This window comes from Psammomys obesus, unplaced genomic scaffold, assembly GCF_907164565.1.
Source record: "Psammomys obesus unplaced genomic scaffold, mPsaObe1.curated_primary_1811, whole genome shotgun sequence".
NCBI classification, from domain to species: Eukaryota; Metazoa; Chordata; class Mammalia; order Rodentia; family Muridae; genus Psammomys; species Psammomys obesus.
In genome coordinates, this window is record NW_026596433.1 from 3665707 (window position 1) to 3680783 (window position 15077).

Here is a 15077-nt window from a genome sequence, read left to right on the forward strand (position 1 = left end):
GAGCCAAAATATATCTCTCCTCCTTATTTTTGTCAGGTATTTGTTCACAATGGAGAGATGAGTAATACAGAAAACTAGTACCTGAAATGGGATGGTTGCACTGATAAACTTGGCCATGTTGTTTGCAGGCTTTCAGAACTGGGTTGTGGGGAACATGTGAAAGGGTTTGTAGCTGTGGGCTCAAGAAGCCCCAGAAAGCTGTGAACAGAGATGAAAATTCTGCCAGGAGTTTGGAAGAACAGAAGGCTGGAGGCGGTGGGAGGACGACACAGAGAGTAAAGGTCAGACTCATGAAGTTTCAGTGGGTAAATATGGACTTTATTAGTAATTGGGCCTAGAAGCCAATCATATTGTATTCAGCAAAAATCTGGCTGTAATCTGCTTGTATCCTTAAAATTTGATTAAGATGGATTAGGAAGGAATGGATTATTTTATCAGCAAAGAAAAATTCAAGACAATGTAACAGTCAGTCTATGGCATGCTTCCTCTTCACTGTTCTCAGTTTACTGTAATAGAAAACAGAAAGATGTGAAAATATAGTTTGTTGAGAAAAGGAGGTTAATAGGGTTAAAGTTATATAGCAGTGTCTACCGTTGATAAAAGGACTAAAGAGAAACCTCTGTACTGTAAAACAACAGGAGATGCCTTACAGCAAGTCCTCCCCCATCAAAAGCATGAGGGTGTAACAATGCAAACCTATCTCAAAGACTTTCATTTAAAAAGAAAGTCCCTGGTCAAGGAAACTTTCCAAATATTTCTAATTAATGTTTTCCCAGTTTCAGTGAGAGAGGCACTCTGAGCTTTCTGTAGCTATAAGGCAGTGGGGCCAAACAGTATCTCAGGCAGGAAGCAGAACTTGTCATTGCTTAATTGATTCCAGGTTTGTAGGCATGCAAGATGCAAGACTGGATACAGCCATAGTCTTACACAAAGGTTCCAGAAAGCCACTAAGGTCAGGCAATATGCAGAAGGGCCAACTTCACTAAAAAGTGCTCTTGAGTGGGCTGTAAAGCCCAAGTTACAAAGGAGACCAGGTGACATGAGAGATGCCATAAACCTGAAATGTTTACAATGTCAAAGTTGAGGCACCAAATAGAGTCAATCCAAGAGTAAGGCCCTACATGCTACAAAATAAGTAGGACTACCCATCCTGTTAAAGCTGAGACAATATTATCATAACCTGCAGAACATAACATGGAGCTATTGTTGTTGGTGTGTGTTGCTTTTTTAAGATAGGATTTCTTTGTGTAGCTTTAGCTGTCCTGGACCTCACTCTGTAGACCAGGATGGCCTCGAACTCTGAAATCCGCCTACCTCTGCCTCCCAAGTGCTGGATTAAAAGCGAGTGCCACCACTGTCCAGCTGGAATTTTAAGTTTAAGTCTTACTTTGGATGGATCTTTCCTTGCTATCACTTTGTTACATTTAGCATTAACTGTCATTTTGACATAACCTAAAATTAAACACATAAAGAGTTTAAATTCAATAATTGTTTTCATCAGGCTGCTCCATTGACATGTCTATGAGAGGACTGCCTTGATTATCAACTGATATATGAGGGCCCAGTCCATTGTGGGTGGTATCATCCTAGACAGGTGGTCCTTGATTGTCTAAGGAAGCTGGCTGAGTTTGAGCCTGGGAGCCAGCAAGCAGCATTCCTCCATAGCTTCTGTTTCAAATCCCTGTGTGAGTTCTTACCATACTTTCCTCTGTGACGAACCTGCACATGAAGCCAGATAAAGTATTTCCTCCATTAATCTGCTTTTGGTAAGAGTTTTCCACACAGCAGCAGAAAGGGAAGTCAAGTACCCTTCCTATCTGTTGGAATTTAAATGTTTACTTTGTGCATTGCTTTGAGAACAGCAGAACTGTAAGACCATGAAGACTTCTGCAATCTTACTGAATGTATGTTGTATTAAGAGGTGACCGGAAGCCTATGTGAGCCAGAAGCAGAATGTTACAGTTTGAATGTGACCATAACTCATATGTTTGACTACTTGGCACTCTTCAGTGTTGCTGTTTTGAATGGCTGTGGAACCTACAGAGGGCAAAGACTCATGTGAAGTAGGTTACTCGGAAGCAGGTCCTGATGGTTAGTGTCTAGTCCCATTCTATCCAAATTTTCTCTGCTTCCTGACTGACTGCTAATGTTGTTTATTGCAAGCTGCCACATGCTTTATTCTGCCAGTCTCCTGCCACCATGCTTTCTCACCATAATCAACTGAACCTTCTCAAATTCTGAACCAAAGAAAACCTCTTCCCCCACTCTTTGTGTATGTGTGTGTATGCATACACACATACATTGACACAGATACATACACATATATATTTATAAACACATAATGATACATACCAGGATAAATTAAAGGTATGCTAAATATATATTCTGCTAAAATGAGGAAGCAATAATAAAAAATAAATAAACCAATATCCACAGCATCTAGAGAGGTATGCAAGAGGGAGGTCAGTGAGAGACAGAAAGATGAAGGAAGGGAAGGAGAGAGAGAAGGAGACAGAAAGAGAGAGAGAGAGAGATTTGTCAATTAGGAACACAAGTGGAAGTAACTTTAACCTATACTCAAATACTTAGAAAAGACAAGGGAGAAACTTTTTTCTTTTACTTTTTAATCTTATGGTATGGAAGATAAAACTCAGTGTGTTTTGTATACTAAGTCAGTGCTAAACTGTCTCTCTACCCTCAAACATACCAATTTCTGGTTGCAAAAATCAGAGATCCCCTTCCTACAAATTCTTATATTAAAAATGCTTTGATTTTGCTTTTGTTTCTGGGTGGTACTGGGAACACAGAGAAATGCTGCCCTTCCATAAGAGTACATATTAGCTTTCAAAACATGCAAGGATTTAGGCAAAGATAAAAGGAATTCAGTAAAAGGAAAGGGGACTGCATTGGCTTCAAGTATGAAAGCTACAGAAGAAAAATTATGTCAGAAAGACTGTCATCACAGAGGTGTGAGCATGCTCTATGGAATGTTAGAATGGTTACAATAAGAGGGTCAACTCCAGAAGTAAGTCTCATTCATTCTGTTCTCCCTGAGAAGTGTACACAGGACAGGTCCCCACACTGTGATAACAATGAGCATCTGAGATGTGCCAATGCTAACAAATTTTAAGTGCAGGAACCAAAGCAGCAGAGCCAATGGATCAAGAATGAAAGGACAATAAGAATACCAGGAAAATGAGAACAGAAGAAGTTTTAAGGAAAAAAAAAATTAGAATTCACAAACATATAAGCACACATTTTTGAAGTTACAAACAAACTGATTTTATGAGCTGAGAGCTAAGTATAAATGGAAAACCAAGAAGAAAGAAAAAACAAAGCTGAAATGAGGGGAAAGGATAGACAGACGAACAAAAGAAAGGACACTAAGTATAAAAGTTATAATCTCAGTTGAGAACAGTTTTCCTGAAAAAAAAAAATCAAGTACTTAGAGAGATAATCAGTGAACTGAGGGTAAACATGTGCACTGAGAGCTACATATCAGTGATATATCAGCTGTATCAAGTCAATAAAAAAAAACAACACAAAACAATTGAAAAATAATCAATTAAGTTTCAAAATATCAAGGACAGAAGACTAGTCCTGAGTGTTATCAGCAAATAGAAACTAAAGGGGAGTATGATCCAAAAAATAGTGTCTCATTAGCAACAGTGAAAGAGATGACAGAGGAGAATTCTTACAGTACAATAGGAAATAAACAACCAAGTGTGTAAATTAAACAAACCCTTAAATGTCTACTTCCTCACAGAGCAGAACCACTGATCAAGATATTTTCTGATTTTTTTGAAAGATCAAGAGCGAGCGAGAGAGAGAGAGAGAGAGAAAGTGAGAGAACACTTATAATTGGATAGATAGGGAGGAGGGGCAGAGAAAACTGTAATCAAAATATTGTATGAAAAATCTTAATTAAAAATAAATTAATTAAAAATAGCTCAGGCTCAGGGGACATCACAGAAGAGGCAGTAGAAAGAATGAAAGAGTCAAAGGATGGGGAAAAGTGATGTGAAATCTGTCTTCTAGAACAGCAGTTCTCAACATGTGGGTCATGACCCTTTTATGGGCAGAATGACCCTTTCACAGGGGTTGCTTAAGACCATTGGAAAACACAGATATTTACATTATGATTCCTAACAGTAGGAAAATTACAGTTATGAAGTAATTGAAAATATTTTGTGAGGAACTATATTGAAGGGTTGCAGCATTAGGGAGGTTGACAACTACTGCTCTAGAATTACATAGCTATAGAATTCACAAAGGAATAGCAGCTGTGGTTACCTACACAAGACCTATTGTAAAATGAAGCCAAGCACAGATGAAGTGCATATCTCCAGGCCCCACAGTGAGGAACAGTGAGGAATTGGTTGCTGGTGAAGGCAGACTCATTCTTTATTGAGGCTAGGTTTCCCATGCTCCACTAGAGGGCTCCACACTCAAGCATATAGGGGCAACAATAGCTAAATTTAGTGGATTATTTTTAAAAAAACAAACAAAAAACAAAGGAAAGGGTGTATGTTAGGGAATATATAAAGGAAATTAAGGGGTGATGGGGGATAAGTCTAATCATGTTTAATTGTGTACATTATGAAATTTTCAGAAAGAAAATTAAGAAAACAAAAACAAAAATTGTTTATAGCTACAACAGAGCAATGTGGTTAGATTTACATTAAAATTATTTTAAAAGTTTGGGTAAGATACAAGAAAAGATGCTTTTCAAATGCTGGATAACAGGCAGTATGGAGTAGATCTTTGGGAGAGGAGAAGCAAGGGTGGTAAGCCCAATAACTGCCCCATTTCAAGTCTGGCCAGAGCTTCTGGGCAGCAGCACAAGAGCAGAAACCCGAACAGAGTTGTATGGTCCCTCTGAGTTGAGGGGACATAGTTAGGAGGTGGGCAAGCTAAAGGCTACTGGAACTTGTGATCAAAGAGCAAGAAGGAGAAAGCTGCACAGAGAAGGGAAGCTGGGAATATGATGAGGTTCTTAAGAGTCACTGAGAAACAAATAATAATGTAGGCTTCATCAGACTGTGACCGTTTCATGTTTCCAGCAGCCAGAGTAGAAAGACCTCAGAACCAGTAATACACCAGGTAATCTTGCTTGCCATACAAGCAAGAGAGCTAGAGTTTTATCCCTATATTCCAAGTAAAGGCCTGCTGTCCAGAGACTACGTTGTGTATTGTATGGCTGTATCATCTATCAGTAAAAAGCCTACGGCCTATAAGAAAGGGCCACAGAGGAAGAAGATGCAGCGAATCCTGATGAGACCTGATGGGGTAGGGTCAGATGATCAGTGGACTGGAGGAGGGGATGGGAGAAGAGGGAGGGCAGGATTGGGAGGGGAATAGGGAGGGAGCTACAGCTGGGATACAAAGTGAATAAATTGTAATTGATGAAAAAAAAGAAGAAGAAGAAGAAAGGGTAGAATAGAAGGTGAGACATCCGGCAGGCAGAAAGGATTCTGGGATAGAGCTATCCAAAATCTGGGATAGAGATTTTCCCAAGAATATGTGAGGAGGACAGATGTATGGTACCTGAGCAGAGGTAACCAGCCACATGGCAGAATGCAGATTAGCATAAATGGGTTATTTTAAGTTACGAGCTAGTCAGAGAAGAACCTAGCTATAGGGCCTATGTATTTGTAAATATATTTTAAGTCTTAACGAGTCATTATTCTGAGAGCTTGGGGATGGGAGGAAAAACACACACCCAACCACATTCTTGTAATTCTAGCTTAGAATTGGAGACTAGGGAACCACTGAAGCAAGCTGGCTAGCAAGACAAGACATGTTGGTAAGATTTAGGTTTCATTGAAAGACTCTGTTTTGAAGATTCCTGATGTCTTCAGCCTCGAAAGACACCCAGATATACAGGTGCTCCTACACACATGTGAACACATGCATACCACACACACATACATACATACATACATATACATGAAAAGACAAAAAACAGACAGAATGTTTTTCAGACCAATAAATGCAAGATAAAGTCATTACGAAGTATTGTTTAAGTGTAAGAAAAATAGAGGTACTTTTTTAAAACAAAGAGAGAGGAAATTCTTCAACATGAAGCAAAATAAACTGATAGAAACACAGGATTAAGACAAAACAGTGATGGGAAAAGTCATTAATTCTTGATAGTTCTAGCAACTATCACTTTTTAAGATTTTTTAAATTTTATTTTGAATTACAAGGATATGCATCTGACTGTCTACAAATATGTGCAGTGCTGCAGAGGCCATAAGAGCGTGTCAGATGCCATGGAGTAGTTACAGGCCATTGTTAGCACGTGATGTGAGTTACAAGAACAGAACTTAAAGCCTCTACAAGAGCAGCAAGCACTCTTAGCTGCTGAGACAGCTTTCCAGCAGTTCCCAGTAACTACCCTAAATAAAAAAATACAACCAGAATGGTGGTGCATACTGTTACTCTCAGCACTCAGTCAGGTACAAAGATCTTGAGTTTGAGTCCAGCCTAGGCTACACAGCAGTTTAAAAACTCTTAAAAAAAAAGCAATCAAAATTTTAGATTCTTTTAATAGAGAGATTGTAGAAAGGGAGAAAGCAAGAAAGTTTTTTCTTATATCTAGAGGAAGGTCACAAATACAGATCCATTCCAGATTATTAAGAAAGTAAATTGGACTATATGTTAAAATATATAAAAAGTGACCAATAAAACCTTTTTCATAATATAATCTTAAAGGGAAAAAATCTTATATAGAATAACTTAATCACAAAGTTATCAAATATAGGCTTTTAATACATATAAGCCTAACAAAAATACCTTGAAGTATTTCTTACATGAACAGGAAGCTCGATGGGGAGGTGAGCTGACAGAAGCAATCCTTAGTTGCTTCATGAACAAAAGATTAAAAGAAATTTTGGCACTCTACAACTAAGAACTATTGAGAATTTCAACTAGTGAGATGATTACCTCAGAAGTTAATATTTTTTAGATAAATGACAATTTTGTAATTAGCTTAACTTGATGTTTTAAAGTAATTTTGTTTCTTACATGCTTTTCAGCAAATACAGTATTATATAATTTATATTCTCGCAAATATTAATTTCTTCTCTTTTCCCCTAAAATTCTTTATTGCTTAGAAATCTTTAAAATAAAAACAATATTGGGAAAATTTACACCAATATAAGAACTATATCTGATATGAATATTTAATTGTCATACCTATTTCTCCCCTTTTAAAGACAGAATGTAAAATAATGATGTAAATTCACCTTTGGTATAAAAGATATCGATAAAAGACATCAGAAAACAAGTTAATAAACAAGATATATGAGAAACCATAATCTATATTACTTTTAAACATTTTTAATATATATTTTTGTACACAGACTGCTATATCATAATTCTTTTTACTTATAGTTACACCATTCTAGGACTTAATTTTGAATATTAATACGGTAAAAATTTCAAAAAAAAATCATACCACATGTCCTTCAGCTCGGGCTTTATTCTGCATAGCTTCTTTTTTACGCTGCAGGAATTCTTCCACTTGCTTGGCTCTCTCTATAGCTGGGTGTCCTTTTTGCCTATTTTGGATAAATCACAGAGTCAGCCATACTGAGCATTAAATTACAAATTAATTTTATAAATATTATTTGCTTTTTTTTTTCTCTTGTAGAATATGAAAGCAGAAATAAAGGAGAAATCAGTGTGTGTTGATCTCTGTTGCCTTAATCATATAATTTACTATTTTTTAAATAAGTAAATCTTTAACACTATTTCAAATCTTGACAATATTCATTTTATATTTATATGATACAATTTACTTACAGACAATAAAATGGAAAAGTTAGGAAAAAATAGCAATTATTTGCTTTAATTTTTTCTGATTTTAATATTTCAGCATCTTTTGCTGACAATTATGAAAGAATGTAAATATGCTGAGTATAGACAGCAAATTAAAAAGTGATAAACATTTACGGAACATCTACTATATCCTGTGTCAGCTATCATAATACGGGAGGCAGAAACACACATTCAAGCAAATAATCCAGTTCCAACAGTCAGGGAGTTCACAACTCAATACCAACCGTGGTTGACTTTGGAGATGAGTAAGAAAAATGAGCAAGTTACTGTCTGTGTTCTATTTGGACTGTGGCTAGGGCAGCATATAAACTTCCTGTAGCTCCTTTTAGAAAAACAACTAAGCTATGTTAAGGAAAAAAGTCATGAAATAATGCCTTTTCTGTTTCCCAGTAACATTTAAAAATTTTTAATTTTCATTCGATAAATATAAATTTCTTCAACTTTTTTAAAGCAACAACTGAAACATAAAAATATTTTAAATAAGAAATTTAGCAGTAAAAACTTAAAATCTGGGGCAAGAGAAATAGCTCAAAGGCTTTTCTAGAAGACCTGAGTTCCACTGCCAGCACCATGTTAGAGGGCTGAAAACCACCAGTAACTCCAACTCCCAGGGCTGGAACACACATGGCTTCCACAGGCAACTGCACTTATGTGTACATATATGTACGCGCGCATGCGCACGCGCGCACGCGCGCACACACACACACACACACACACACACACACACCACACACTCTCTTAAAAATAAATCTTTGAAAAGAAAAATCTAAAATCTATTGTATTATATCCTCACGATAGTGGTCTAAAGTCCTTTACCCTACATACTATTTAAAAGAAATTCTTTAGAACTTCCATCACATTCCATTCTTCAGAACTTCCTGATTTTCTAGGATTAGGTAATATCTATAACTGGTTTGAGAGCCAATTACTGTGATGCTCAGCTATCCCAGATGGTTATGTAGAGTCCCACACGGCATTCCTGAAATCCAAGCTACGCTAGCTTGAGTAGGTTGAGAATAGCAAGAGATTTGTACATGCATGTGAAGCATGCTGTCCTCTAGCAGACATACTATACACTATAAAACAGAGATCAGTTAAGGGCATCTGGTCTGAATTCAGCATGCCTCTGCATATACCCAGGTAAGCTGGCGTCCTGCTCTGCTAACTTGCTATTCATGTGAGCCTGGGCCCAAAGAGGGTAGATAGATATAGTATCAAGTATCATGCTAGACAGACCATCTGAAACCTTTGACTACTTGGTAAGGTTCTTTCTGAGGGTCTTAGAAGTATACAGCACCATCTGCAATTACATAAAGCCTCCCATCTCTCCGTTTTACATCATGATGGCACTGATGCCAATCTTCACAGAAGTAAGATGTATTTAATTTACCATTCTGGTCTAGGTATAGTGTTTGCCAGTATAACACACCAATTAGCATACACTATTAGAATTATTGCATCATACCTCACTAAAAACATGATCACATGTGTAGCAGCCTTGATTTTCATTGATTGTATACACGGCACTATCTGCTTAATGTATTTAAAAGTGTAGCTTCACAGCTATTTCCTTAGTTGGTTTAAATAAGCTGATTTATATGACTGGTTGCTTTCAAACACACACTTAAAATCTTCAATGATTTTAAACAAGATTTTTTTTCTTCTGACTTATTAAACAATTAATTACTAAGTGTTAACTATTTGCCATAATTTCTGTAGGTGTAAAAATGACTATACTGGCTAGCTGTACGCCAACTTCACATGAGCTAGAGTTATCAGAGAGGCAGGCGCCTCAATTGAAAAATACCTCCATAAGTTGTTGCTGAGCATTTTCTTAATTAGTGATTGAAGAGGGAGGGGCCAGGCCATCATAGGTGGTGCCATCCCTGGGCTGGTGATCTTGGGTTCTAAGCAGGGAGCTGGAGGGATGGCTCAGAGGTTAAGAGCACTGACTGTACTTCCATAGGTTCTGAGTTCAATTCCCAGCAACCACATGGTGACTCACAACCATCTATAATGAGATCTCATGTCCTCTTCTGGCATGCAGGCATAATGCAGACAGAATATTGTATAAACTTAGAGAGAGAGAGAGAGAGAGAGAGAGAGAGAGAGTCTTAGGAAAAAAAAACAGGCTGGGTCAAGCCATGTGCAGCAAGTGAGTAAGCAATACTCCTCCATGGCCACTGCATCAGCTCCTGCCTCCAGGTTTTTGCCCTGTTTGAGTTCCTGTCCTTAATTCCTTTGATGATGAACCATAATGTGGAAGTGTAAGCTTTGGTAATGGTGCTCCATCATAGCAATAATAACCCTAACTATGACAACGCTTAAACCAAATTCCAGGAAACAAGGTTTAACTGATGAAAATCAATTGAGAGTTTGAGTAATTCTGTGACTTGTGTCAAAACACCAGAAACTACATCTATCTCCTATATGTACTTCCTCTTACTACTTCATATATGCCCTGAATAACCTATAATCCACATTCTTATGCACTGGAGCTCAAATTCTTATTCATGCTATTCTTTGAAATAGTAAACTGTGAGCACAAACTATTATAGAAAGCACATGAGGACATGGAGAAAATAAATTACTCATTATTCATTCTCTTTATTAAACTCTATCAAGAATTCAGAGGAAGTGGCCATATGTGGTGGTATATGGCTTTAAACCCAGCTCTTGAAGGAAGCTGAGGCAGGCTGTTCTCTGTAAGTCTGAAACCAGCATGGTTTACAGAGTGAGTTTTCAGAGCATCCAGGGCTATTTAGAGCCACACTATGTGATGGTCTGAATAAAAATGGCCCCTACAGGTTCATAGTGGAGTGGCAGTATTAAAAAGGATTAGACGGTATAGCCTAGTCGGAAGTGTATCCTAGGAGGAAGTGTATCCCTGGGGGTGGATTTTGAGGTTTCAGAAGCCCAAGCCAGGCCCAGTGGCTCTTTCTTCCTGCTGCCTGTGGATCTGAAATTAGAACTCTCAGCTACCTCTCTAGTACTTCTCTAGCACCATGTCTGCCTGCATGCTCCCATGCTTACTGCCAGCATGATAATGGCCTAAATCTCTAAAATGTTAAGCCCCAATTAAATGTTTTCCTTTATAAGAGTTGTTGTGGTCGCAGTGTCTCTTTAGAATTAGTCCTGCTGTTATTGTAAGCATTCAAGCCACAAATATATAGTAGGAAATTAGAAAAAAGGATAATAGCATACAAAGATATTAAAATGGGTTAAGAACTGTGATAAAAAAGGAATAAGGACATTACCACACCTATTGTTAGGGAAGGACAGGGAAGGAGAACAATTGTGGTGTTCTTTTATTGAGAAACAGTTATTCTAAGATGAGCCTTGTTATTTACCTTAGCAAAGAAGAGGCGGATAATTTTTTTCTTTTGTAAATATATGAAGAAATGCTGGGAACACCACACACTATATTCACGGCTCAAAGTTATTACTATGAGGGGAATTTTTAAAAATTTGAAGAATGATAACAAATACTTCAAGAGGTAAAAAGAACCATAAAAATGGCAATAGTCTAGATAACAAAAAAAAATGTTGAGAAAATGAATCACCATGTTTTCAGGCACAACAGACCAATGATAAAGGGCTAAAAAGGATGAGTATTCATTAAGCTCCCTTTCTATTTAAGGATATCTATATAGCAGAACACAGAGGAGAGGATGCAGAAAAGTAAAGTAGTAAAAAAAAAAAAACAAAAAACAAAAACAAAAAAAAAAAAAAACACAAATGGAAACCAAATCACTTCTTAAAAAGTACCTGTACAGTTTGAGGTTCCAACAGTAAGAGGCTAATAAACAGATAGGTCATTAAGACATAGATTCACGCAGTCATACTAGCCAATGTTACTGGTAAGGAAGGCAAAAAAACAAAAACAAAAACAAACAAACAAACAAAAAAAACACCATAAAGAGAGTACCAGAAAATACAAAGAATTCAGTTTTAAATTCTGGATTTATGAATACATATGTCATGTGATGTTACAAAACTGAGTTATATGTTGCCTCAATTTCTTGATCTGTAAAATAGCACAAACACTACTATCTTCTTCACAGTGTTGATGACTGAGTTACTAATACGTCAATCATCATTGATAGTTATGTTCTACACGGTCACTACTAACACTGAACTGATGAATACTTAGCCACTGACACAGAGTTAAATTCTGTAAGCCTGTCACGTTTGTCAATAGAATAATTTGTAACTTTAATAATTGTGTAACTCTGTGTTCCTGTTTAAAAAGTTATTTATGATATAAAGCCTATAACTAACATGAGTGTAGTTTATCTAACATGTATTTACCAACTGAGGTATCTCTTCAGCCCTCAAAAGTATAATCTATATTCTAAAAATATATAATCCTACTTTTTTTCACAGTATAGTATTCAAAGGCTGGGGTATGTTTTTTTTTAAATCAGCTTCTATGTCAAAATTATCCTTAATTATGTTTCACATTTAATTTTTATTTTCTCCTTTACAGAACTACTAAGTTATTCAACCTATGCCAAGGCCATAATAATAACTAGGTTCTAGGTGCTCAACATAGATAGAAGCAAAAGTATTACAGGGAGAAGAAAGGTACAGATGAAAAAAAAAAAAAAAAACACAAGAAAAGCTTGTCACATCACCTTGCCTCTCTTAGAAGCATATTCTTAATAGAAAAGTAGATAACATGCAAGAAGCAGAAACCCAAAAATCCTGAGGGAAAAACAAACAAGCAAACAAACAAACAAAAAAAAAACTGTCTGAATCCAAACAGACTATAGTGAAAGTGCAGAATGCCTCAGAGGAGCTCATTAGTGGACTGGACAAGGATAAAGAAGAATATCTAATCTTGGGGATAAACTAAAAGACATTTCCAAAACTGAAAGAAAAAAGATCAAAACAAACAGAGAAAGTCAATAAAATTGAAAACAAATCAAAATAAAGCAAAACAACCCAGTAAACCCAAAAGCTGGTTATTTGAAAGGATGAAATAATTCAGTAGGTCACCAACAAGGGTGACTAAAAGAAATGAAGCACAAAATTATTAATATCTAATATAAAAAGGGCATATTGATATAGTTCCTGAGACTAAAATAGGAAAGAAGTATTAGGAACAACTGTATGCTCTCAAATTTAGTACAGTACAAATAAGAGAGCAATCTCTTGAAGAAACAATCTGGAAAAATCCATCTGCCAAGAGACAAACATCTGAACAAGTTTATATGTAAAGAAATTGAAGCAACCTATTGCTTTGCATACTACCTAAAAGTACAATAAAAACATAGAAGAGAGAGAAAAATAAAAGAGCTGAAACAATAAAACATGTCAAGACCTAGCTGGGAGTGGTGGCACGCGACTTCAATCCCAGCATGAGGGACACAGAAACAGGTGGGTCTTTGTGTTGACTCCAACTTGGTCTAGAGCATTCCAGTCCAGCCAAGGCTACACTAAGACCCTATCCTAGACACACACACACCAGGACCCAAATGGTCACAAGAGTGAGTTCTACATATGTAAGGAAGAATTTAAGCAAGTATCCATGTCTTTGTCAAAAGAGAAGAAGATGTAATGCTTCTCAGCTCATTCAAGAAGCACAGTACTACCCTAGTACCAAAACCAGGTAAAGACATAGAAAGAAACTACATACCACTATCATTCATACATATAAACACAAAAATCTTCAAAAAAAAAAAAAAAGAGAATTAAAACCAACAAATATAAAAAAGACAAAATAGAATTTATCTTCGGCACATAAGGCTGATTCAGCATATAAAAGTTATGACATCAAGCAACTAGATAAGAAAAGTAAAGAGTGTAGTGATAAATGTTTAAAAGTATCTATAAAACCAGGTATGATGGTGCACATCTTTAATCCCAGCAGTCAGGAGGCAGAGGCAGGTGGATTTCTGTGAGCTTGAAGGCAGCCTGGTCTACAAAGTGAGTTCTAGTACAGTCAGGGCTACACAGAGAAACCCTGTCTCAAAAAACTATTTAAAAAAAAGTATCGACAAAATTAAATATTCATTTAGAAAAAAATTAGAAGAAAACTTGTAATAGAACTCCACAATTTCATAAACCAAAAGTTAGCATAATGTATTAGTTTTGTTTATTTGTCTGTTTGATACATGATGTCCCTGGTTGGCCCTGAAGTTGCTAGACCAGCCTGGCCTCACATTCAGAGATTCACCAGCCTATATTCACCAAACACTGAGATTAAAGTTGTGTGTCACCACGACCAGCCAGTTAGCTCAACTGGATATCCACATGCAAAAACAAAAACAAAAACAAAAACAAAACCCAGATACAAATCTTACAACCTTCACAAAAGCTTAACTCAATGTATCAGAGACCTACAACTATAAAACTCATAGAAAACAACAGAGGAAAATACATAAGCTGAACTTCGGCATGATTATAACAACTCAGAAAAAACACGAATTGCATTTATTTATTGATTTGCATGCATTTTTGAGTGTGTGCATACACACAACAGGCATGAGTGGAGGTCAGAGGCTATCTGTCTGAAGTCAGTTTCTTTCTAGCATTTGAGTCCTAGGGGTCAAACACAGGTTCGCACGCTCGGGGACAGGTACCTTTTCCTGCTGAATCATCTTGCAAGTCAATAATGATTTTTTATTGCTAATAACACCAAAAAGGGACTATGTTAAAATGATAACTGTCTCTTTGAAAAACATTATCAAAGAAATGAGAACACAAGCCATAATTTGGGAGATAGTATTTAGGAATGAAATCTGGACTGAGAATGTAATCAATGGCAAAGTGCCTACTGTGCCTGAGGCACTGGGTTTTATTTCCAGTCTGCAGTGGTTGGAGGCATAACTAATAAATAAACATTATAAAAAACTACAAGAAACTGAAATCTCAACAACAACAACAAAAATAACTACACAGTTGAAAAACAGGCAAAAGATTGGGCCATAATAGTACATGCTTAATTTTAACCTCAGAGGCAGGTAGATCTCTGAGGTCCAGGCCAGCCTGATCTACACTGCCAGTTCCAAGATCCATCTATACTGCCAGGTCCAAGGCTACCCAGAGAAACTGTGTGTAAACAAACAAACAAACAAAACCCAAACAAGCAAACAAACCAAAAAAAAGTGAAAGAAAATTGAGCAAAATAGATATGTAAATGGCAAGGATGGGAATTAAGATTAAAATGAGATATCACACACCAAGCAAAATAGCCTCAATTCAAATCACTGATGCTAAATGCTTGA

General features: G+C 36.7%; 1 protein-coding gene across 1 annotated transcript in view; it reads right to left on the reverse strand.

The window, feature by feature from the left end:
- Positions 1-485: 485 nt before the first annotated feature.
- Nek1 (NIMA related kinase 1) overlaps positions 486-15077 on the reverse strand; it is a 68613-nt gene continuing 54021 nt past the window's right edge. The window contains exons 17-18 of the mRNA XM_055597872.1: positions 7463-7565; positions 486-506 (exon numbers count right to left, since the gene is read on the reverse strand). Of these exons, the coding sequence (XP_055453847.1) occupies positions 504-506; positions 7463-7565 (106 nt within the window). The 3' untranslated portion in view covers positions 486-503. The remainder of the gene's footprint in view (positions 507-7462; positions 7566-15077) is intronic.